Here is a 27,108-nt window from a genome sequence, read left to right as displayed (position 1 = left end):
GGTGCACCTGTTTTGATCTGCATCAGTATTCTTTGCATCTGATTGGCCATCAGAGTTCCAAAGTGGGATAAAGCACTGATGTCGCGTGTGTCTTTTGGAGAGCTAGAATCTAAGTCAGCCGTTTTGACTTAAGTTTAGAATGGAATTATAGACAGGCTTAACTTCATCCTGAAAACAAAGTGCTAATTTATTACAGAATTGTTGATTAATATTTGGGGTTTTTAGGTCAGGGAGTTTTTTAACTGTTGCAAATAATTCCTTGGAGGAGTTCACTGCCCCTTCGATTTTTGTCGCAAAATAGTTATTTTTCGCAACTAAAATCATCTTTTTGTAAGTCTGCAGATTGCTTGAGTATATTTCTTTGTCTGCTGGTTTAACCATTATTGCTGCTGATTTGAATCTGAGTAACTACTTTATGCCTTCTGAAATGATTCTTAAATTTTGAATAACCTTCATGGTTTTGACTTTGAATCTTATCCTACAAAGGTTTCTATTGTGATCCCATTTGATTCGCACAACCGTGATCCTTCGTATCGGCCCTTTAAATTTATTAGGGAAAAGAAACTGGCATAAAATGCATTACGTTCTGGTGCTGGAGGTCAGGAGTTGTTACTAAGAAAAGTTCCCCGACTCTGAGGTGCACAAGCAGCCTGAAATAGCCACTTGAGGAAGTCTGCATTGCGTACGCATGGTGGGCACACTCACAACAATAGGCTCTGATGGTGATGATAGTTGGTTGTGGTTAGTGAGTCAGAAAAGCCTGCAGTGGACACACATTTAATGCAGTAGGCTCTGATTGTGGTGAGAGTTTGTGAGTGAGAGAAGTCTGCAATAGGCACACTCACTGCAGAAGGTTCTGAAGGTAGAAATGGTTCATGAGTGACAGAGAAGTCTGCGGTAGACACACTTCCTGCAGTAGGTTCAGATGGTGGAGATGATTGTGGTTTGTGAGTGAGAAGTCTGCGGTAGGCACACTCCCTGCAGTAGGCTCTGATGATGGAGATGATTGGTTGCGGTTTGCGAGTGAGAGAAGTCTGCTGTAGACACACTCCCTGCAGTAGGCTCTGATGATGGAGATGATTGGTTGTGGTTTGTGAGTGAGAGGAGGCTACGGTGGATGCATTCCCTGCAGTAGAGTCTGAAGGTGGGGATAGTTTGTGAGTGAGAGAAGTTTGCGTTTGCGACCTCACTGCAGTAGGCTCTGAAGGAGTGATGGTTTATAATGATTTACTAGCCATAGAAGTTTGTGGGAGAAACTCTCATGTCATCAGGCCCGATATAGTATATTGTTGCCTGCCTCTGAATGGTGGGTATGTTGCTTGGCTTTTTGGGCCTGACAATAGTTAGTCAATGAGAGGTGTTTTTTGCGTGTGATGTGCACCCGGAACATTCCTCAAGGCATGGTGTTGGAAATTATGAATTAGGGAGAAGGAGAAGAGATATGGTTTTACAAGCCTACAATGTGCACACACACTAGTGGAGTAGCAAAAGTGTAATGGGTCCCATTGTTAACAAGGAAAATATGCCGCTACCACTGATTGCATACTAAAATTCAGCAATAATCAAGGTTCAGTGGTCCCAAAGGCTTCTAGGTCCTGATGCTACTGCATCCCTTGCTCACTTTGCCACTGGATTCAAGCAAGCCTGGCTGAAGACGGCTGAAATGCCAGAAACCAGTCCTAGGAAGCTTGTTTCCGGTCCAGGGAAGGCATTGCTTGGCAGTTCGGGCTGGACTGTTCCCATGAGGCACAGGGTCAGACTGATTTGCATATGGCCATGTCTGAACTGGGGTGGCAGAGTGGGCTAAAGAACGGTGATGGATCAAACCCAGATCTGTTGACTGGGTGTGAGTGTTTGATTGGTTCAGATGCTCCGTTCATCACCACCCCCTTTTGTACCGCACTGCACCTGCTGCAGCAGTGATAGCTCCGCCCCCTTTTACTCATTGCATCAGGCTCTGGTGTTGTGGGCTGACTGTCAAGGTCACAAAACTGGCATCTCCTCAGAGACAGAGTCTGTGGTACACAACTTACGTTTAATATACTTACTGGTCTTTTTTCTGTTTTAGTTACCGGAGCAGCATGTCGTCATCAATAAGTGGGCCAACTTCCGGATATTCAACCACTCGAATTAATAATTTTAATTTCCCCATCAATTTTCTACCAAGAACTCATGCTCCTTCTCCTGTGCGGACTCCAGATGTAGCGAATTCTACGAAAAAAGGGGTAAGTTTGGATACTCACACCTCTACTTTTCACACTGCAGGCAAACTATCTGTCCAGAATACTTGAATGCAAGATGCATGGTGGAAGCAGAGCTCTAAGCACTTCCCATCTCTGTGCCGACTGCGGCTCTCTTTATGAGTGGCCCAGTAAATGGCCTGGATATTTCCCAACCCCAGAAATAACGATACCAGGGAGTGGAGAAAAGCTGTCAATTCCTATCCTGAGTGTCCCCTTAGAAATGAGGAATAACTGAGGGAATCAGTCACATTTCCCCAGTAATTCCTCATTTAAGGCCAGAGTGTACCCCTCCTAAAGTTATAGTATGGTTGAGCAACAACTTGCTAATGTTTAATGGAGACAAAAGGTGCCATCAGAATGAAGAGGCCACTCCTAAAGAGGGTCTGGGAGTGTGTGCTAAAAGCTATAAGATACATGAACTGCACCATGGTCTTTCCTACAGGGTAGAAGGCCCCAAATCACTTTCTGGTTGAGTAAGTATCCACTCCATTTGTTGTGTTTGGCTGGAAGAACATTGAGGTCTCAGGTATGTGATATGTTGTGGTGTTGTATGTGAGGCTTGTTGGTGTGCACCAAACCTTTTGTGGGAGCATGCAGCAAACCTAAGCATGATTTGGGATGTGAAATGAGTGTCAGGTATAGATTTGTAGATTGTGTAAAAACTTTTAGCCTGAGGTCAGTTGAAATCATGGTCTTGGGAACAGCCAGATCTTGATCTCCTCGCGTGCGTGTTCCAGAGCTCGCACATCAGTACACAGGAAGACCTCCCTTTAATATGAGGTATTTAGATTGATGATGAGGAGGAGGAGGAGGACATTCTGGAACTGATGACTCGTTTTTGACTGAGCAGGCTAAGTTAGGATTGTAAGAAGGGTGGTCCTGTTCCATGAATCACCCCTTTGACACAGAATCTCCTGGTGAGTGGTGCCCTTATAGGACCTTCACGGCAGAAGGAATGTGATCACATCTGTTAAGATTAGGACTTGTCTAGTTGTGGCATTCTGGATTTATTTCAGCTGCTGGTTAGATGTCATGGAAGTCAACTGTTGAGCCTATTGCCATTATTCAAGTCGTGAGGCCTGTATTGTGGGATGTGGCCTAGTGGCTAAAGCTGCTGACCTTGGAACTGGGGAACCAGGCTTGAATTCCGGCCTCTGCCAATTCTAGGCAAATAATGTTATCTCCCCGCGCCTAAAAATAGGTTTGCTTGTACAGCTCTCTGAGGAGCTCTGACCTGGTTTGTGCTATGTAAAGCTGCAAAACAAGAAAAGGTTAGTGAAGATTCAAAACCATACTTTGTGTTGCTTTTCACGCTATCACATTTGACTAAACAGAGTTTGGTTGGCCAGCAAATTACTGTATGAATCCCTTATTTACCCATATGATGGGGTACAACTGCAGGCTTAACTTCACCTATGGCAACCCTGATCAGGTGCTGTCCAGTTGTATCAGGGGTGGAAAGAAGACAGTGTCCACATTTCATCCCTACCTGTAGTTCGGACCAATGTGAAGCCAAGATGCACTGCACAAACATAGCAATACAGGTTTACATATCAGGGAAGGGACACACCTTTCAGAAGATGGGCCTTTCAAGTCTGGCACTGAGATATGTTGCCTTTGCCTCAGTTAGGTGTGTAGCATCGTAAGAGCCGAGGTTCTCGCCAATAACTATGCCGCACAAGGCGAGTAATTTTACACGACTTTATTCTGCTGCATGTATGTCAGGGCTCAACATTCTAAGCCTGCTTTCAACTCATCCCTTCAAAGCTTACATCACAGGCCAATGGTGTAGAGTGGGAACCAAAAGAGTTCCAGCCTTCATTATTTACAAGACACTAAAAGGTTGAGGGCGAAAGACCTGATTGGAGCGATCCAGTTCTTAGATGAGGGGTTTGTTTAGGGAGAGAGAGAGAGGGTGCATGTAAGAAATGCCTTAGAGCGCCCTGTGACATTCTGTCTCTCAGTCTCTCTATGATCTGCTACCAGAAATGCAACCTACCTGCAACCCCTGGCTCAATCTCGAATTTAACTTCAGTTTGTTCTAATACATTGTTGCCATTTCACAGACACGTAAAGACATCACACCCATACTATATGCTGATAAAAGCCAAAACAAACATGCAATGAATAGCACCAAAAACAATCTAAAGGAACAGGAACATTCCCCTGTTTTGGATGGGAAAATTGTGATGGGAAAATAAAAGAGCCAGTGATAAAACACACATAAATTGGTAATTGATAAAGTAAAGACGTTTCGCAATACGCATTTGCCAGGCTGTAATATACCCATTTAGATGTCCTATAGGTCTACCTTCCTGGTGAATAAATCTTATGACACCTTAAAAGTTGTATCAACCAACATAAATAAGCCATTTGTTAGAAAAAGACAAGACCCAGTGTAACAAAACATTCTATTGAGAATCACCAACTATGAGTACAAGTAAGATTTCAGGGATTTAAGGCGGTACCGATGCCAGCTTGAGAAGAAAAATATGTGGACGGTGCTGCTGTGTCGAGATCTGTTTTTGCTGCTGGATTCATTTTTTAAGTCATTAAGCCCAAAAGAACTTAACAAAGAATAGGTTTTCCCTGCTTTCTTTAGAACACTATAGTTTTTTTGTATTTACCTTAGAACACTGCAAAGTTATACCTTGTTTGAGGTAAGTAGCTGGAAGAACATTTATTATTGGGAACATAGAGAACATATGTTTACTGGTGCAGAAAATTGAAAAAAAAACAGCTGATGGACGGAGGGCTGAACAAATCAAGCATTCCCTCCTAATCACATGAGTCCCTTTCTCACTATGCCACCAGATTCAAGCTAGCCTGGCTGATGAGGGGTGATACCCCAAAAATGGTCCCAGGATGCTTTTTTCCCGTCCAGGGAGGACCTGGCCTGGCAGTTCGGACTGCACTGTTCCCATGGGGAGCAGGGTCATGACTGATTTGCATATGGCTGGGTCCAAATTGGGGTGGCGAAGTGAGCTAAAGAACAATGGATTAAACCCAGATCTGTGACTGGGGTGAATGTTTGATTTATTCAGCATTAAGTCCATCATCTATACTTTTTGTACTGGTGCAGAAAAAGCAATAAGTTGCTCCAGTATTCCGTTTGAGTAACAGCAGCAGCCCTGTGAGGCATGGACTTGAAGTGAGGCATTTGATTTGCCCTGTAGAAGGACGACTGAGAGGTATGTATAACATAAGCGCGTGATTGGGAATATGGATGAACGTCACAGTGTATGCTTCGAGCCAAAATCGATTATGACTTCATAGAAATTTGACTCTATTTTTGTTGCTATAGGTAATAAAGTTGTGAACACCTAGAGGCAATCTACAACTGTTGTTATAAAATGGAAGTTAAAGTTTAAAGAACTATGACATGGAGTCATTCGGCATCCATTCCTTTGTGAAAAGGGAAGCTACTTTACGGAGTGGGATAGGTACATTTTCAAAAGCGAGGTTTGGATCGCAGGGTGGCAGCAGGAATTCATGCCACTGATTTACAAACTGTGTAAAAAGGAACATTTCATTTTTTGGGAGATATCAGCGCTTTCCTTCAGGGTTGGTATTTGGGTCATTACCATCCTTTTCATCCAGGGTATCTATTCGTGAGGGAATAACTCAATAGCTTTTCAGCAGGACAGCCTTACATTTAATGTATGCATGGACTGGTGTATTTACTACATTGAGGCACTACAAGGGGAGCAATGGTGGAATGTATGGAACAATGGAATGTATGGAACAATAGGTTGGTATACGACCAATGAGTTGAAATACTGCACAATTCTAAAGGAAAGTTTATGGAGTTCTGTTGGTGCCCAAACTAGTATCCTCGACGTTGTAGGCGGAGCCTTTAAGTGGGTTCTTAGATCCTTTCTGAATTGCAGGAGTCATACAACCTCACTTGAGGAGGGATATTGTTCCATATCCTTCTTACTTGCAGGGAGAAGGCTTAACATCTGGTTTTCCCTTTTGGCACTTCTTGGTTTTAAGCCTAGCAAGGTTTTGACACTTTGTTGGCTGTCTGAAGTGGCTGGTTCAGCAGCCAGGTTTGTTTGTACGCCTGTTCTTGCTAATTTGAATGTGAAACAGCAGGGTATGAAGATGATACAAGCCTGGCGCAGCAGATGATGCAAGTCTTTAGGGCTGGCTTGGACCACGACCTGGATCAGCCACTCACGGTTGAGGAGATCAGTGAGGCCCTGTCCAATCTGGCCCCAGAAAAGACCCTGGGTTCCGATGCCTTTCCAATTGAGTATCTCCTAATCCCCCACCTCCTGGTGCTATATACTGAGATGACAGAATGGCCGTCATTTCCCCTGGAGCAAGACACTACAACTAATTCTTGTTTCCTAAAGCGGATCAGCCCCTAGATCAATGATCCTTGTATAAGCCTCCCTTATTAATGCTGACGTCAAGTTATTTGCAAAGGTCTTGCCTACCTGACTCATTCGGACACCACCCTGTCTGATCCACCCTGATCATTGTGGTTCCATGAAAACAGGAGCACCAGACACTATATCTGAAGAGTCCAAGCGTCTCCTGGGCGCATCACTTTAGCAACCCTACAGCCCTGATACTTGAGAGGGCCTTTGATACCGTTGTCTGGTCCTTCTTGGAAGTGGTGTGGCAGAGGGCAGGACTCGGGCCCTACTTCTGAAAACTTGTTGGCAACTGCCCAGGTTCAAATTAATGGGATCCTCGGACTACCCTTCCCAATCTGTAGAGGCACATGCCAGGGCTGCCCTCTCTCCCCACTTTTATTTGCCCTGGTGATTGAACCCCTGGCACGCCTCATCTGCTGAGATGCTCAGGTGCGGGGATGGTCCTAGGGAGGGGGATCGGAAAAGCGTATAGCACTATACGCTGATGATATTTTGATGTTCCTGAAGAACCCACAGTCCTAGGCCCCCATGATGCTTGGAGATTCTCTGTCTATATGAGAGACCTCCAGGCTACGATTCAATGAATCTAAATCCCTATCGGTGCCAATCAAGGGGGATGTAGGTGATTTTTCCTGGTTTTACGCAATTCCGCTACACCGCCTATCCTTCAAATACTTCAGATGACTGTAGGGTTGAACAGAGATCAGCAGCGGTGAGGCCACTTGCCTTTCAAACCACTGGAGTGAGTAGTGCTATTTAAAATGATGATTCTACTGCTCTTTTTATGCATTGTTTCAAACTTCCCCCATCCAGTCCCTAGGAGGTAGTTTAGGGTATTGGCCTTAAGGATTACTGCTTTTCTCTGGGTGGGGGCTCCCCATCGTGTAGCCTTTGTCAATGGACAACACGCCCCTAACGATGAAGGTATGGGAATGGAAGAGCTCTGTGCTTACTACTTCGCCGTGCAGCTCACAAAGATTAATGACTGATTTAACGTGGGTGAGATGACCCAGCATTTCGGGCGGAATTGACCCTGTTGGGTTATGACTTGCTTTACGGGGCCCCAATCCCTCAGGCGCGCCCTGACTATACACAGGTAACCCTGCTGTACAGGAGTGCAGCACTTCGATTGATGGGATGAGAGGGCAAACTCACCAGGAAGACACCGCTGTGGCAAGGGACGTGGATACACTATACGGCTGGCCTGCAGGGCTTTACGTGGTGGGACAGACTCGGAATCACTCACCTTGGGGATGTCTGATGAGGGAAGGCCATACTGTGCTTCAGGAAATGCAGGAGCAATACCAGGTCTTCAACAAAAAATGTCATCGCTATCTGCAATCGCACCACGCCTTAGCACATAGTCCAACAGGCACACAAATTCCAAAATGTAACCCACTTGAAGCTAAGATCCTGACAGGAAGACTGGGCATGGGAGCCATCTCTAGGATTTACCGCTCTCTCGTCATTAATGCTCCAGACCACAAACATGAGCAGATTTTGGCTAAGTGGTAGGACTATCATGGCTTGGATGTGGGGATTTAATAAATGTATATAGGAATTGTGGCTATCATGGGGAGAGGATGTAGCCTTACGGCTAGAGCAGTCGACTTCGAAGCTGGGGAACCGGGTTGAGTCTCGGCAACGATGCTCAACATCCTGTGATTCAGGGCAAATCACTTAATCTCCCTGTGCCTAACAAAAGTGAATGTATCCTTCTGTAACGAAACTGGTGCTCATGTAAAGCGCTCTGATACCTGATGTCTCGGTTCTAGTTCACGCTATATAAAACTCTAAAAAAAAGTAGACAAGTGGAACTGGTTATATTGTTATTAATGTTGTTAACGTTGTTAAAATCTATAGAAATATGTTTTTAAAAAATGGTTTCAAGGCTGGCAATGATGTTGTTATAATTATTCATCCCTTCGAGACTGGCCACATCATGTATAATTTGATTCAGTGATCCAAACACAAAGGCATACATGTTTGTATGCCAGTAGTTCGTCATGGGTAGGACCATGTTTCCATAGGAAGAGTTTTTTTGTTTTACCAATAACTTTGATGTTGTTTGATGAATCCTTGTGCTATTTTCAAATTTAGTACAACACTCATTTTAGCCGCTGTCTTAAAAGTTTCTGGGTGATCCGTCAAATAGGGGCAGAGAAAAAGGGGGGTGGGGCAAAAGCACGTTTTCCCCATTCAAATTCCCATAGGGATTTTAGACACGACTACAGCCGTAAGAAATCACACTAAATTTGGAAGAAAGGTCGCTGTTGGTTCAGAAAGCAACCTTTTTGTGAATTGGTGTAAATCTGTTCAGTAGTTTGGGAGATATTGAAAAAAAACACATTTGGCTATCTAGGGACGCAAAGGCTCTGAGAACCCTCCCAATCTTGTGCTGAGATCAGATTGGCTGCCAACACTTCAAGCAGAAAGTGTTGGCAGCCATCTTGGGACTCAGATTCAGCGCAGTCACAGAAAAATAAGTCTAAAAAAAAAAAGGGGCAGTGTAGGAATACCCTGACCCCTTAATACTGGTTGTGGGCCCCCAGAGGGACCATCACCATCACCTAAAGAGAAATAAATGGGGGGCCTCGCGGACCCCCCTGTACTTCAGGGACCCCCAAATCCCCAGACTAAACTGAAAGTAATGGGGGGCCCGCTGACCCCCCTTGGACACTAGGGGCTACCAAATCCAGGGGCCAAACTATTATTTGTAAAGTGGGAAGGGGCCTCCAGAGCAGTTTATCTCCCCAGGGCCACCACCTCCTCAGGGTGGCCTGTGCTGAGAGAACGGAGGTGGGCCGTGTGGCCCCATTCTGGAGCCATATTTGGCCCTGGTGACCACTGCCTTCCAGGCCCGGCTCCTGCTGTGTCCCGGGGTTCTCACTCCAGGACATAGCTATTTGCTCTGACTTGGAGGGAGCTATGACAGCTCACATTAACGCAGGGCAAACACATGCTCCACTCTCAGCAAGCAGGAGCTGTGAACATGCGTGCAGGTAAACAAATGAAAGGATTGCTCTTACACAGAGGGAGCTGCATGACTAGCAGTTCTTGTGTGTAAGAGCATTGCTGGCTCCTGCAGGAGGCGAGGAGCCGGCACAGACCATGGGGGCATTCAGTCTCCCCCTGCGGTCCCCAACAGTGGTGACTGGGTGCCCTGGGAGGGCACCCAGCATTTGAAGGCCAGGCCCTGGTGGAATGGGGTCCCCAGACCCAAAATCAGACAAGGGAGGGAGGCCGCGCAGTCCCCCTATTCCACTGAATTAAGTCCATGCCCTGGGTGATGGGTCCCTGGGCCGACCTCTAGTAATGAAATTATGGCAGTCTCACTCCCCCATTATAGAGGGAGAAAAAAAGGGCAGAGAAATTAGTAGATAATGCAAAATAGAAGGCAGAAAATCGAGCAGAAAAGGCATAACAGAGGGCAGAAAAACAAGCAGAAAAGGCAAAACAGAGGGCAGAATAATAAGCTAGAAAGGCAAAACAGAGGGCAGAAAATTGAGCAAAATGGCAAATCAGAGAGTAGAAAATGAGCTGGAAAGGCTGAACAGAGGGCAAAAAAAGAAGCAGAAAAGGCAAAATTGAGCAGAAGAGGACAAAACAGAGAGCACTCCGACACACACCCACTAAGAGACCTACTAAGAGACTCATGCACCCACTTACAGACCCACTCAGAGACCTATGTGCCCACTCACTGACCCATTCAGACTCAAAAACTCATACACTCACTCACACACCCACTCAAAAACTCATGCACTCACTCAGAGACCCACTCAGAGACTCATGCACCCATTCACAGGCTCAATTAGACACTCATACACCCACTCCCAGACACATTCAGATACTCATGCACCTACTCACAGACCTACTCTGACTCACACACCCACTCATAGACCCAATCAGAAACTCATGCACTCCCTGACAGACCCACTCAGACTCATGCACCCACTTACAGACCTACTAAGAGACTCACACACCCACTCACTGACCCAATGAGATACTCATATACCAACAGACCCACTCAGAGACTCATACACCCACTCACAGACCCACTCAGACACTCAGGCATCTACTCTCAGACTCACTCACAGACCCATTCAGAGCCTCACACACCCAATCATAGACCCACTCAGAGACTCATGCACTCACTTACAGACCCACTCAGAGAATCATGCACTCACTCACAGGCCCACTCAGAGACTTGTGCACTCACTCACCGACTCACTCAGATATTCATGCACCCACTCACCCACTCAGACATTCTCACACCAACTGACAGACACTCTCACCCCCACTCAAAGGCCTACTGAGACGCCCATGCACTCACACACTCACTGTAAAAGGTTAATATTTTAAAAATCTTAGAAATTCATATATGAATGTAAGCAGGACATTATCCCCATCGCTTTTATCTCATAAGATCAATGTCAAAAAATTGTGATATCAAACTATTGTGATCCCAAATATCAAGTTCACATACATACAAAGTAAACTGCAAAAATATTGTCTACATAATATTGTGGTCCTAAATTTAGAGATAATCTAGATAAGCACATGTACTTACCAGTATTTAAAATTATAATACCTTAAAAAATTACATACAACATTTTATATATATAAATTAACTACTGGCAGTCGCCGGTAGGTAGTTATAGTTAGGTCTTAGTTTCCATAGAAAAAGCGTTTTTTGTTTTATCAATAACTTTGGTGCCGTTCAACGAATCTTCACAAAAGTTTCAAAACAAGTACACACCTGAGTTCAGCTGCTGTCTGGAAAGGTTTGGGGTAATTCATCATGCGGGGGCCGAGAAAAAGGGGGGGTCCAAAACACATTTTCTTCATGCAGTTTGCCATAGGGATTTTAGACACGACTACAGCCCAAACCACAGAATGGAATTAAAACCAAATTTGTCAGAAAGCCAGATCTTGGTACAGAGAGCGTGCCTTTTGTGATTTGGTGCAAACCCATTCAGTAGTTTTCAAGCTATTAAAAGAAAAACAGAGCAGAGATCTGATTGGCTGCCATGACTTCAACCAGGAAGTGTTGGCAGCCGTTTTGGGACTTGGACTCAGCCGAGTCCCAAAACTAAAGTGAAAAATAAAGAAAAGGGGGCAGGGTAGGAATACTCTAGCCGCTTGGCCTGGTGCTGAGGTCCTCCAGGGACCCTACCTGAGTCAAAAAACATTGTTTAAAAAATGTTTTGTGTCAAAAATTGTGAAGATCCCCAAGAAAATTGTAACAAAAAACAAGCACGGTATGCCATGCTTGTTTGTATTTATGGATGATATGGTCATGTGGTCAATCTTGGCCCCAGGGACCGCCACCTCCCCAGGGCAGGCCGATTTATATTTTTACTGGAGGGGAGCCACGTGCCCCCCATCCGGAGACTCTTAAGAGCACCAGGGACCGCCACCTCCGAGGGGAGATGGCTTTTCATCTATTTTCATTCCTGCTATCAAGCGGGCAGGAAAACAGATAAATGTATTGCTCCTGTATGTAGGGAGCAGCATTTTTGCTACTCCATGCAAAGGTCTTCCTGCCCTGGATAGCTTAACAAAAGGCCCCCAACTACGTTTCCCGCTGATTTTGGTGACACGTTCTTGATGCAAAGGAATATGAGGCCATCTACACCAAACAAAGAAGCACTTACTTTATATAGTTAAGAGGAAGGACCCTTGTTTTGGGGGAAATGTAACTCTTTGTAGTCTTGTTTTCTTCTCTATAGGAGGATTAATGGTATCACAGAACGATCACATTGTTGAAACGCACACAAGGTCACTGGAGACATTTTATTGTGGTCCATTATGCAGCTGTAGTGTAGGATACGCACTAGACATTTACTCAACAAAGTAGCATTTACTAATTAACCAGTAGGAAGTACTCCAGTTGGGTAAATATTTTGTACAATACTGTGGACTCTTGTTGGATAAATGGACGGGTGGCTCACACAACTACAGACACACCCACGAGGACACTGATACCCCCACTCACACACCCATTCTGATACTCTCACATCCACTCACAGACCCACACAGCTAATCACACACCCACCCATACACACACCTACTCACAGACCCATACAGCCACTCATACACCCACCTACAGACTCCTACAGCCACTCACAAACTTACATACCCACACAATTACTCACACACCCACTCACAGACCCAGACAGCCACTCACAAACCCACTCACTGACCCACAAATCCACTCATACACTCATTCACACACAACCTCAAACTACTCACACACCCACTCATACATCCATACACTCACACACCCACTCACAGACCCATACAGCCAATCACACACCTACTTGCCAACACATCCATCTACTCACGCACCTACAAAACCACTCACACACCCATTCAGCCACTCATACATTAACTTATAGACCCATACAGCCAGACACATACCCACTCACTGACCTACACAGCAACTCAAGGTTACAGAGATGTTATAGTTAGGAAATAAAATTTTAAAAACCTTAAAAATTCACTTTGAAAATCAAAGGTTACAGGGACGTTATAGTTAGGAAATATAATTTAAAAAGAAACCTTAGACATTCACTGAAAAAAACCATTACAGGTACAATGTAGTTAGGCTCAGATTTCACACACACAAAACCATAGAACTTCAGCAGTTATAGTTACCTGAGCTAACCAAAACTTACGCCCACACAATGCACTGCTTATTACCTCACATATTACATTATTCGTGGCATGGTCAGTGACATTACTGATGGCATCCCTGATGACTTCATCCAGTGAGTGAGTTTTGTAAACAGATCCATGCAACCACTCATACACCCAATCAAACACCCATACAACCACTCACACATCCAATTACAGACCCAAACAAAGCAAAACTGTACAATAAAATCACAAAAATATATCTGTAAAAAACTAAAAGCACAAGTTACTACTTGTGTAACGAGATATCTGTAAGAGACATTAGTTAGTGATAGATTCCTTACCATAGATTCCTTACCTTAGAATAATCCCCAGGCGTCAGACTGGATCCGGAAAGATTTCTGCTTTGCAGTACCCCTGCGCTCCAGTAGGTGGCGCCATGCGGCTCCGCGTCCGTCAGTGGCATCATACGCGCCGGAATTACATCACGGAGACTACTTAGGCGCAACCAATGCGCGCTGACGTCAGTTCTGTACACGACTTTCAACTCCGAAACGCAGAGCCATGCAAGACACTGACCATAGGTGCATAAAACTAGGGCCCTAAAGGGATGACCTTAACCCTAGTAATCAGTCCGCCGGACGGGGAGGATGGGTGGGGCGGTAAGGAATCTATCACTAACTAATGTCTCTTGCAGATATATCGTTACACAAGTAGTAACTTGTGCATCTGAAAGAGACACGTTAGTGAGAGATTCCTTACCTTAGAATAGATACCCCAGCTATACCAACCCCGGTGGTGGGTCTGCGAACAAGATTACACCAAAGAGTCACGGAGCACAGAACAGCCAAAGAAGCCATCTCTCCGGACCTGACTGTCAAGGCAGTAGTGCTTGGTAAACGTGTGAAGCGAGGCCCACGTAGCTGCCTGACAAATGTCCTGCAAGGGAACACCGCATCCCAAGGCAGTAGTGGCTGCAGTTGCCCTGGTCGAATGGGCACGCAGCCCCACAGGAGGCTCCTTCGTGGCCAAGGAGTAACATGCTTTGATGCACAAAACAACCCACCGGGAAATGGTTCGTTTGAGCACAGCCCGACCTTTCTTGGCGCCCACGTAACCAACAAAGAGTTGATCATCCACCTTAAACTGTGGTGCACGCTGCAGATAGAAAACAAGCGCACTTTTTGGGTCCAGACGGTGGAGCCTCTCCTCTTCCCTGGAAGGATGCGGAGGAGGAAAGAAGGTGGGCAAAGTGATGGTCTGCCCGATGTGAAAGGGCGTAACAACCTTTGGCAAGAAAGAAGGCCGGGTCCTTAAAATCACCTTGTCCGGATGAACAGAAAGGAAAGGAGGTTTGGGTGGGGCAGTAAGGAATCTATCACTAACTAATGTCTCTTACAGATATATCGTTACACAAGTAGTAACTTGTGCATCTGAAAGAGACACGTTAGTGATAGATTCCTTACCTTAGAATAGATACCCCCACGGGTCCTTAACACCACCTTGTCCGGATGAACAGAAAGGAAAGGAGGTTTGGAAGAAAGAGCCTGGAGCTCACTCACTCTTGTGGCAGAGGTGATAGCAACCAGGAAAGCAGTCTTGAGAGTAAGAAGACGCAAAGGACAGTTATGAAGAGGCTCAAAGGGAGCATGCATCAGAAAAGTCAAGACAAGATTCAAGTCCCACTGAGGCATTATGAAAGGCACGGGATGAAATGTGTGTGTAATGCCTTTGAGGAAACGGTTAACAACCGGGGACTTAAAAAGAGAAGGCTGATCAGGAAGCCTCAGGAAGGCGGAAACAGCAGAAAGATAACCTTTGATAGTGCCCAGAGCAGAGCCATGCTGGGCCAAAGACAGAGGAAACAGAAGAACCTCAGAAAGAGGAGCCGAAATGGGGTCTACAGCTTTTGCTGCGCAACATGCCACAAATCTGTTCCATCGGCAGGCGTATACCATTTTAGTGGAGGGACGCCTGGCTGCCAGAATGACATCACAGACTTCGGAAGGAAGATCGAAAGGTGTCAACTGTCGCCGCTCAATCTCCATGCATGGAGGTGGAGACTGGGCAGGCTCGGGTGGAGGACCATTCCCTGCTGCTGCAACAGAAGATCCTCCCGAAGAGGCAGACGGATCGTGGGATCAATGCACATACTGAGTAGCTCGGGATACCATACTCTTCGAGCCCAGTTCGGAGCCACAAGAATGACTTGAGCCCGGTCGTGCCTGATCTTCCTCAGCACTCTGGGCAGAAGTGGTATAGGCGGAAAGTCGTACAACAGACCGCATCTCCACTCGCGACAAAAAGCGTCTCTGAGCGAGTGCCGCCTTGGAAATTCGAACGCACAGAACTGATGACATTGCGCGTTCTCTTCGGTGGCGAATAGATCTAACCAAGGCTCTCCCCACTGCTGAAAGAGACCTTGCGCCACGTCCGAGTGCAAACGCCATTCGTGATCCATCATGCACCGGCGGCTGAGTTCGTCCACCTTGGCGTTCAGAGAACCTGCCAGGTGTTGAACCACCAAGGTAATGCCGTGATGTTCCAGCCATGCCCAGAGGCGCAGAGCCTCCTGACATAGGGTCCAGGACCCCACCCCGCCCTGTTTGTTGCAATACCACATGGCGGTGGTGTTGTCCGAGAACACCTGCACTACACTTCCCAGGACATAGGGAAGGAATGCCTTCAGTGCAAGCCGGATCGCCCGCAGCTCCAGGAGGTTGTAATGGAGCCGGGACTCTGCCGGAGACCAGAGGCCTCTGATCTCCGCCTCTCCCATGTGGCCACCCCATCCCAGGACGGACGCATCCGTCACCACTGTGTGCTCCGGTTGGGGAAGGGAGAGGGGTCTGCCACTGGCCCAATCACGGTCCGTGAGCCACCTTTGCAACTGTGGTGCAGCACCCTCTGAGAGCTGGACGTGACCGGACAGGTAGCCGTGATGCTGTGTCCACTGGAACTTCAGGTCACACTGCAGCGTCACCAGCATGATGCAGGAGGCCATCAGGCCCAGCAGCCGGAGGGTCATCCTGACCGAAACCCGGGATAGAGGCTGAAAGATTGGAATCATAGCCTGAATATCCCGGACTCGCTGCTCAGGGGGATAAACCCGAAACAACGTCGAATCCAGAACTGCCCCAATGAAAGGGAGCTTCTGAGAGGGGTTCAGGTGTGACTTCGGCACATTGATGGAGAACCCCAGCGGATGCAGGAGTTCGGCCGTAGTCTGGAGGTGGGAGAAGACAGCCGGGGGCGAGCCCGTCCTTAACAGCCAGTTGTCGAGGTAGGGGAAGACTGACACCCCGGACCTGCGCAGATGAGCTGCAACCACCGCCATCACTTTCGTGAACACCCGAGGGACGCTGGTAAGGCCGAAGGGGAGCACAGCAAACTGAAAATGCTCCTGGCCCACCATGAACCACAGGTAAAACCGGTGGGCCGGCAGGACAGGGATGAGAAAATAAGCGTCCTGCAAGTCCAACGCTACCATCCAGTCTCCAGGGTCCAGGGCAGTCAGGACCTGAGCCAAAGTGAGCATCTTGAACTTCTCCTTCTGGAGGAAGCGATTGACGTCCCGGAGGTCCAAGATGGGGCGCAAGCCACCCTTGTCCTTCTTGGGGACCGGAAAGTAGTGGGAATAACAACCACGTCCTACTTCTGGCCCAGAAACACGCTCAATGGCCCCCTTGGCCAGGAGGACCGAGACTTCCTGACGGAGAAGGGCCAAATGATCCCCCGGCATGCTGCGGTACCGAGGCGGCATGGCTGGAGGGGAGGACAGAAAGGGGAGCGAGTAACATTGGCAGATTATCTGCAGCACCCACTTGTCTGACGTGATCTTGCGCCAGTGGTGGAGGTGTAGGTGAACCCTGCCGCCCACTGGCGTGGGGCGCCCCCTGAAGCTCGGATTAGGAAGGTTTCGAGGCGGAAGCAGCGGGGTGGAAGTGGACTGACCTACACGCAGGTTACCAGACCCGCCTCTGCAGAACCCACGTCCGCGGCCTCGCTGAGGCTGGTTCTGCACAGGCTTGCTGGAAGAGCGCACCTGGGTACCCCTGCCCTGGCCACGAAAGGAATAAAACCCCATTGTGGCAGGGTTTTTCGAGGAAAGACCCAAAGATTTGGCCGTGGCACGAGAGTCTTTAAAGCGCTCCAGGGCATTGTCAGCCTTATCACCAAAGAGGCGGGAGCCATCGAAGGGCATGTCCATGAGCGAGCTCTGGACATCAGGTGAGAACCAAGTGGAACACAACCAGGCGTGGCGCCGCAACGCCACCGTCATGAAAATCGCCCTGCCCAACAAATCAGTGGTGTCCAAACCACACCTGATGGCAAACTTCGCCGCATCCTTGCCCTCCGCAATCACTTGGGAAAGGACAGCCTGGACATCCTCAGAGCACTGAGGCAGAACCTCCGCCACCGAATCCCACACTGCGTGGGAGTAACAGCCCAATAAGCAGGCTTTATTAACCGACCTCAACCCCAAACTGTCTGAGGAGAACAACGTCTTGCCATATTGGTCCAGCCTCTTAGAGTCCTTATTCGGCGGAGCCGAGGGAAAGGCACTCTGCGATGTCGAGGCCTGAATGACCAGGCTCTCAGGCGTGGGGTGAGTGGTCAAGAAGGCGGGATCAACTGGCGCCGGGCGATGATGCCTAGCAACGTTCTTATCCACCGGCGCCCCCGAGGCCGGCCGCAACCAAGTACCCAAGAGGACTTCGGTAAGGGCCTCATTGAAAGGGAGCAGTGGCTCCGACGACGTAGACGCCGTCTGGAGCACCTCCGTAAGGAGGTTGGTCTTAAGGGCCACCGTAGGGAGGTCGAGATGGAGAGTCTCCGCGGCTCGACGCAGCACCAAAGTGTAGGAAGCGCCCTCCTCCATAGTAGGTGGAGGCGAGGCAAACCCCGGGTCAGAAGACACATCAAGTTCACCCGCATCTTGAAGGTCATCCACCCAATCCTGCTCGGAGTCACACTGCCGAGCAAGGGGGTCCTCGGAGCCGTCACAGTCCTCATCCGGCTCCGGGGTAGAAGGAGCCGGCCGAGGCAGTAGGACCGGAGCCGGACAGGGGGCCAGCAGCACCGGGAGCAGCACCGGGAGTGGCACCAGCCAGGGCCGACCCGGAACCAGATTCCAATGAGGATCCCAGGTCGGAACGAAATGGTCCAACAACCGGGGAAGGGGCGGGTTAAACGGCACTCAGTGCGGCGCCTGTGGCGGAGCCAGCGGCATTGCACCTTGTGGCGCTGAGGCTGGAGCCGCGGGCGCTGGATCCAGTGGCTCCGGGGTTGGCACCGGAGGCGGTGCCGCCGGGTCAACAGGATCTGGACACAGGGCCGCGGGGCCCGCAGGCGCACCGGCGGGAGCCCGAGGCCTAAACAGGCGGTCCAAGGCAGCAAGAAACTCTTGCCTCTGTTCGGGAGTTGCCGACTGACCCGGGTATAGCGGGTAGGCCGCGGGACTCCCAGGCTCCAGAGGAGCCACAAGGGCGGAGCCCCTGTCCCCCTCATTTGCCTGCGGGGAGCGACGGGGGGACGTCGGAGAGCGAACACGCTTCTTCGACTTCTTCGTATGGCGTCGCTTACCGGAATCTGAAGGTGAAGACTTAGAGTCCGAGGAGTGACGGCTCCGGTCCCGTGAACGGCCCCTAGACCCAGAGCGGCGGTGAGAGGAGTGCTGGACCTCCAGCAGCTTCCGGTGCCGCTCCCGTAATGCCTTCGGGGCCATGGCACGGCAGTCCCGACAATCCCGGGAGTCGTGGTCGTTCTCCAGGCAGTAGAGGCAGACATCATGGGGGTACGCCACCGACATATTACCCATACTACCCACAAGACTTAAAGGGGGAGAGGTGTAGCACCACAGCCAGGGCGACTGACGCTGGACCTCACGGTTCGATCGCTGGCTCCAGCGGCAGGGGTCTGCCCAGCATCAGGCTACTCTGGACAATAGCTCGATTAATCTTCTCAACGGCCCCCAGCGCAGAGATTCCCCTTCGGGGGTGATTTGTGCGCTATACAAGTACTGGATTTGCATCCCTACGTGCACCAGGAGACAAGAGAAGGAGACAAAAAGTCTAAAAAAAGTGGTCAAAAAATGACCTAGGTACGTGCTCAATCCGGATCTGCGCTTTCGGCACGGAAAAAGAAAGAACTGACATCAGCGCGCATGGGTGGTGCCTAAGTAGTCTCCTTGACGTCATTCCGGTACGTACGACGCCACTGACGGACGCGGAGCCGCATGAGGCCACCTACTGGCGCGCAGGGGTACTGCTAAGCAGAAAACTTTCCGCATCCAGTCTGACGCCTGCGGATTATTCTAAGGTAAGGAATCTATGGTAAGGAATCTATCACTAACGTATCTCTTTGAGATTTATGAAATAAGAATTAAAATAAAAACATAGCCAACACTGAAATACTAATATAAAATATTTAGAAAAAGAAATGAAAATAAATACCACTTTAACAGAAATTGAAAAAATATTTATAATTGTACATCCAAACTAATAAACATTAAATATGTGAAATTAACATTAAACAATTACACCCAATTCAAATATAAATTAATACAAAAACATACATTTAACAAAATCAAAATTCCAAATTTAATTTAGTCAAAAAATGGCAAAATAAAATGTACTATTCCCACTCCAACCAAAGTAGCAGGAGTGAAACGGTTGAAAAAAGTTACTTTGGAAAATGTATTAAATGAATAATACACATAAAATCAAAAATAAATTAAAAAATATTCACCATATTTCATAAACAACCAAATGTCCTCAAAATGTATTTATACAAATACATTAAAAAATGCATTTAAAAAAAACTAAAGAACCAATGTAAAAATCATTTACTGTAGGAAAGCCACTTTTTCTGTGTGGTCACCTCCAATTTTTCACCTTTTGCTGGTAATACTCTATAGTTTTCCTGACTTTAGAACTCTGCACTTTACTACTGCTAACTAGTAGTAAAGTGCCTGTGTCCCAATTTAAACAAGGCCTAATTGGCATACTCCTAATTGGTATGTTTAGCTTGCCTATATGTCCCTAGTATGCTGTACAAAATGTACCCAGGGCTTTGAAGTTAAATGCCACAAGGACTGTAGCTCCTATTTGGCATCCACTATAGTGGCAGTGCAAACATGCCTACCATTGTAGTCTATAATCCAAAAAGGAGGGACCGGGGGTTTTATTTAAGGAGGTCCAATGTATATACCCCAAAAGACTATTACTGAAAAGGGTACAGAGTTCCTCATGTACAGGAGGGAAGAGAGAGGCTTAACCACCCGCTGGTTATCAGGAAGTAACCAATGGAAAACCAGGGAAATTCCCTTGGTGGAACCAGAGCTCTCACACACCCAGCAAGATAGGTGTCATGCTTCATCATATGAGCAATGTCCCTCGTCAAGTCGGCGCTGCAATCCTTGACGGGCTCCCAAAACCGGGGCTCTTTATTGGGGATCTTTTGTTCCTGCCGATAGGTGCTTGGGGGTGAGGGGCCTAGTGTAATTGGATGTAGCAGAGAGTGAAGTAAAAAGGGTCACTTAGTCCTAATTGATGCTTTATTCAGAAGGTAAACTACCCTATTAAAATGGTGTAGAGTGGCTAGGTACTAGAAGTAAGGTGTCTAGACGTAAAGCTCTACTCTAGAAGATCAACATGTTTCTTGCCATGTATGTCAGGGGGATCTGGGCAATTCATCAGGATCAAAAAACGGTCTACATTACGTGGTAACGTGAATTCTACATCCCACGTCCTAGGTCTCTGACCTGTAGAGATAAAATGAAATAGTAAAGGATATAACAACACAATCTCTTCGTACTGTTCACAATGTGTAAAGAATGGTGTAGCAAAAATCACCGTGCTAGAAGTGGTTTAAAACGAATTACTTGTAGTGCAACGCCACAAAGGGCCAGATGGAGGTGGGAGGAGGGAGTCGTGAGGGAGGGTTAAGTATACAACTGCTAATTAGCTGGTAAAGCTCTATTGACGACACAAGGACACACTCACCTAGTCCGTTAACTAGAAATACTAGCAACGGTGCTGGCGGCTGTTAAAAGGACACCGACTCGGTCCTGTAATAAATGGGAAAGTACCAGAAGTAAAATAAGTAAAAAGGGTTTGTGGTCACGCTAACAAAATGGATGTAGAAGTAAGCGTCTCAACCGAATGCTGGGAAGTCGATCCAGCCAACCCAAACCAAACCCAACACAACGTGAGAGCAAGTCGGAACCGGAGCCCAGGACACGGGGTCTGCCGAGGCACACGGAAACTGACAAGATCAGTTGGGTGGGGTAATGAATGACAGTTCTCGATCGCCAGCAAACAAGGGTTGTTTGAGGAGTTGGGGTCAGATACTGGATAATGTACTCACCAGCGTGAATATACGCTTTGCCGGAAGACCTACCCAAACCGCCAGGGACCGGGGTGGTAAGCAGTGTAAGCCGACACGGCAAGATATACTCTGCATTAAAGTACACCGTGACGTCTAAGGTTGCGTCTTCACGTTACGTAGTGACGTATCAAGTTGCTAAGCAAATGAAAGGAAAACAGAAGCGTATGGGTTGTTACGCGACTGTGTAGGGTACGTAGAGCAAATCACAAGTCGTGTAAAATGGCTCTGTGGCAGCTAGACTTACGTAACGTTATGACGTATCAAGTTGCTAGACAACGGAAAGGAACAGAAGCGTAGGGATGCTACGCGACCGTATAGGAAGGAGATCCTCATTGGGTACGAAGAGCCAATCACAAGTAGTTTGAGGTAACACTTAGGTATCTAATCTTACGTTACGTTATGACGTTTCAAGTTGCTAGACAACGGAAAGAAACAGAAGCGTAGGGCTGCTACGCGACCGTATTGGAAGGGGATCCTCATAGGGTATCTGGAGTAAATCCAAAGTAGTGTACAGCAACGCTGTGGCATCTAATCTTAAGACACAGGATCTATCGTCTCATTGGGGTGTCTGGGTAGCTCTAATACATGGCAAGAATAGTCACTGTCTTGATGTGAAGAGCGTAATTATGCAGGGTTATGTAACATCGCTGCTTGTTAAAGTCACGTGATGTAAAGCAAAAGTCATTGTATTATACGAGGTCTCCACATTGAATTCACATGAGTACTAAACCACATGTTCACTATCTCAGTGTGATGGAGAGGTGAAATAGGAGGTAGTGGTATCGCTGTAAAGTGACAAGGTAAAAATTGCTAATAATAAGGCCATTTGTAGCGACAGGGGCGAGTGATTCACTTCAATGTTAGTGAAAGTACCTGGCACTGGTGTATAGATGCTGGTGTATGCAAAAACTTTTTGCATACACCAGCATCTATACACCAGCAATTTGTACCTTGTCACTTTAGAATAAAGCAACCAGGAACTACTACAAAAGGTTAGGGCTAGGGAACTTTTACCTCTTTGGTTAGGGGAGAGCCAGGAGTCTCCCCCACCCATGAGCTTGTGCCAGGCATACATTTTTCATCTCCAGGAAGCACCCTCTTAAACAGAGGCAACTGGAACTGGACTGGACCCCGCTATTGACTCTGTCTGACACCCTGTGAGTCTCTAAGTGTCGTCTTGAGGTCATGAGATCCTGGAGAGCTTTAGAAGTGTACTCCTGTGGTGGATATGGACTTAAAAACTAAGTCAGAAGGTAAAATCTTTGACCAGGACAGACATAGGTGGGGTACCTCCAGTTCCTCTTTATTGGATTTTCAGAGTCATTTTGTTTGTTAAATGTTACTTTATTTTTCTAATTTGGGGTTTGATTTTTAATGTTTTGCATATTGACTTTATTACTGTTTTGTTACTGCAGATATACTTTACACATCACTCTAAACTAAGACTGCTTGCTCTGTCCCATAGCTACCAGGGGGCTGCATTCAGGCTTAATTAGTGAATTTGAGGGTTTATCATGACAAGAGTTGTGATTATTCCTTGAGGTGAGTAGTCACCCACCTCAAATAATAACTGAATTACTTGCATTTAGCATTCAAAAATACTAAAGAATATGTAGTAAAAACACATCCCATCCTACTCACCAGCAAGCCCAGCAGCCCACAAAAAATGAAACTATTACTGAAAAAAGAAATCATAATAAATAAAAAACACATAAAAATTAAGTAAATCAATCCAAACAAATAAATTACATAATTAATAATGTAATTATTCAAATAAAAATCATTACTAATTTTTAACAATTTGTCTATCAATGAACATAACTACTAATTTAATTGAACAGCTAGTTAAACAAAATAGTAAGAAAAAGTATACAAAAATATATTTAAAAAACTTCCCAGCTTACTTCGCTAGAAACCAGACAATCTGTTAATATATATTTTTTTAAGTAAATTCATAACCAGCACTTTACAAATATTACCAAAACAATAAAATACTACAAAAACAATTACCAACAACAACAACATATTAATAACTTATAACAAGCAAAATCATGAAACATTACAAAATGTATATTATATACAATTATGGCTATTAAAAAAGATAATAAACATTAAAAGCAATATCTGTACCATAATATTCTTGTCATTGTTATGTTTTCTATGATACTTGTATCGGAAAATATTTTTATGCAATATTAATGTTTTGCGCCTCCTTGTCTAGGAGAGAGAGGAGGAGGGCTTTGATTTTCTGCAATCGTTTTAAAGAAGATACTGCTCCACTTTCTTCAACTGTGTTTATTAGAGCCAGGCTGTCTTGGTGTTCCTGTAATTATGTGTCTTGAAGAAAAAGTTAGTGTCTGAAGTGAATCCAAATGATTTGATGCTTTTAGTGCTATGAAAACGTCTTTCTTCATGTTGGTCAGTCAATCTTGCTAAACGAGAGATGTGGTTGTGGCTAGGTTTAGACTCAGCCACTTGATGCACAGTTATTAAGTAGTATGATGTAATTTACACCTGAGTTTGTCAAGCTTGTGTGATTGGCATATTGATAGATTTTGTTGGGGTTGTCCATGAGTATACTTTTCATGGTTACATAATGATGTAGAGATTGATGGGGCATAGGCTGTACTTCCTGAGGCGGAAGCCGGGAAGCGTTCTCTTTTAATACTCACTGAAATTTCTACTGCTTGTAATTTGTACACTTTGTTCTATTTTTAAAAAAAGACTGTTTCTGCTGCTCTGAGCTATTACACTTACCTGCATCTTGTGCCCGCCCCGCATCCATCGTTCGCTGCCTGTCCATTCACGTCGTGCTATCGCCGGCGGCTGGGCTTGCACCTTCCAGCGGGGCCGCCATCTTGCTTGAGGGGGTCAACTCGCGCTCTAGTCGCTAGTGCCTGCTGAACATAAATTTCAGATGACAGCGCAAGCGCGCAGCATAGGCTGTACTTCCTGAGGCGGAAGCCGGGAAGCGTTCTCTTTTAATACTCACTGAAATTTCTACTGCTTGTAATTTGTACACTTTGTTCTATTTTAAAAAAAGACTGTTTGTGCTGCTCTGAGCTATTACCCTTACCTGCATCTTGTGCCCGCCCCGCATCCATCGTTCGCTGCCTGTCCATTCACGTCGTGCTATCGCCGGCGGCTGGGCTTGCACCTTCCAGCGGGGCCGCCATCTTGCTTGAGGGGGTCAACTCGCGCTCTAGTCGCTAGTGCCTGCTGAACATAAATTTCAGATGACAGCGCAAGCGCGCAGCGGACGCGCGCAGCGGGCGCGCCGGCAGCGCGCCGAAGGCGCGCTAAAGGCAAGCCTGTCTGCGCCCGTCCGCGACCGACCGGGACACGGGCCAGGACCCGCTGCTCAGCACTTAAAATATTCCCTAAGTGAATTATGCACTCTCCGTTACGGGGAACAACCTTTACAACGCAACTGTTACAACGCACTACACTTACAACGCATTTTTTACAACGCATAATCCATTACAACGCACTACACTTACAACGCATGACACTACAACGCATTTTTAAAAACTACCTTTACAACGCATACCATTACAACGCCTACCATTACAACGCATAATATTACACTACACTATCCAACACTTACCCTACTGTTGCACCCCCTGGAGTTAGAATAGTAATTTTTACCCCTATACTATCCAACACTTACCCTACTGTTGCACCCCCTGGAGTTAGAATAGTAATTTTTACCCCTATACTATCCAACACTTACCCTACTGTTGCACCCCCTGGAGTTAGAATAGCAATTTTTACCCCTATACTATCCAACACTTACCCTACTGTGGCACCCCCTGGAGTTAGAATAGCAATTTTTACCCCTATACTATCCAACACTTACCCTACTGTTGCACCCCCTGGAGTTAGAATAGTAATTTGTACCCCTATACTATCCAAGACTTACCCTACTGTTGCACCCCCTGGAGTTAGAATAGCAATTTTTACCCCTATACTATCCAACACTTACCCTACTGTTGCACCCCCTGGAGTTAGAATAGCAATTTTTACCCCTATACTATCCAACACTTACCCTACTGTTGCACCCCCTGGAGTTAGAATAGCAATTTTTACCCCTATACTATCCAACACTTACCCTACTGTTGCACCCCCTGGAGTTAGAATAGTAATTTTTACCCCTATACTATCCAACACTTACCCTACTGTTGCACCCCCTGGAGTTAGATTAGTAATTTTTACCCCTATACTATCCAACATTTAATAATAATAATAATAATAATATGAAATTTATAATGCGCTCAGCTTACCCGGGGGCATCCCGGCGCAACAGACCAGAAGGAGAGACTCAGCTAATCACTACTATGGAAACAAGTGGGTCTTAAGAAGTTTCCTGAATGGTAGGATCTTGGGCTCTGAGCGAATCTTGAGGGGCAGAGAGTTCCAAAGAGAGGCCACTTGCACAGAGAAACGCCTGCCCCCAGAACGAGCTCTTCTTACACTCGCTAACTGCAAAAGGTGTTTTTGGTCCGAGCGCAGCAGACGTGGGGGTTTGTAAGGACGGGCCATGTTAGCAAGGATGGGGAGCCTTTGCCATGTGAAATTTTGTGGGCTGTACATAGCGCTTTAAATTTCACCCGCTCCTTCACGGGGAGCCAGTGAAGCGCTTTGAGGGCCGGAGCAGCAGACTGCCTTCTGGGAACATCCATAAGGACTCTCGCAGCTGCGTTTTGCACCTGTTGGAGGGTTTTGAAGGTCGCTTCAGGAGCACCGAGAAACAGCGCATTCCCATAATCGAGCCTCGATAGAATCAGGCCACGTATCAACAGCTTCCTTGCTGGATCAGGAAGCAGAGGTAGCACCTTTCGGGCTGATCTCAGTAAACCAAAGCAAACCCCTGCGGTCTTCCTGGCATGAGTCCTGAAGGACAGGTCTTCTTCCAACCATACTCCCAAGGACTTGATCTCCTTCTTGGGGGATGGTGGGTCACCAAGAGACCGGGGCCAGCAGCTCGCAATAATGGAGGGGCTGGAGTTGCCCAGGAGCATCAGCTCGGTTTTACCTCCATTAAGCTTTAGAGCGGAGATAGACATCCAACGATAAACATTCGCAAGGCAGTCGTGTAACACCTCAGGTTGTTCCGCCAGCTGAGTGAGGCCCACCACCAGCTGAGTATCATCAGCGTAACTGATGATCTTCACCCCTGAAGGGGCGACCACTCTTTCAAGTGGAGTCATATATATATTAAATAGGGTAGGGCTCAGCGATGAGCCCTGCGGGACTCCACATTGAAGAGGGATTAGGGCAGATTGCTCTGACCCTTCCCAGACTTGGTAGAAACGGTCAGAAAGAAAAGATCCCAACCATTTCAGGGCCGTCCCTGAGACACCTACCTCTGACAGACGTTGGAGGAGCACCTGATGACTCACGGTGTCAAAGGCAGCACTCAAGTCCAGGAGGATCACTGCCACTGA

General features: G+C 46.8%; 1 protein-coding gene across 9 annotated transcripts in view; it reads left to right on the top strand.

Annotated features, from left to right (window-relative positions):
- The window catches only part of LOC146839410 (membrane-spanning 4-domains subfamily A member 12-like), a 158,801-nt gene that overhangs the window by 57,436 nt on the left and 74,257 nt on the right, over positions 1-27,108 (top strand). For all 9 annotated transcript variants that reach the window (XM_085651442.1, XM_085651448.1, XM_085651451.1 and 6 more), the window contains one exon: positions 2,069-2,225. In XM_085651442.1, the coding sequence (XP_085507568.1) occupies positions 2,082-2,225 (144 nt within the window). In that variant the 5' untranslated portion in view covers positions 2,069-2,081. The remainder of the gene's footprint in view (positions 1-2,068; positions 2,226-27,108) is intronic.

Source organism: Triturus cristatus, chromosome 4_1, assembly GCF_964204655.1.
Source record: "Triturus cristatus chromosome 4_1, aTriCri1.1, whole genome shotgun sequence".
Lineage (NCBI taxonomy): Eukaryota > Metazoa > Chordata > Amphibia > Caudata > Salamandridae > Triturus > Triturus cristatus.
Note: the sequence above shows the minus strand (reverse complement) of the source record. Positions and strands in the feature narration are given on the sequence as shown.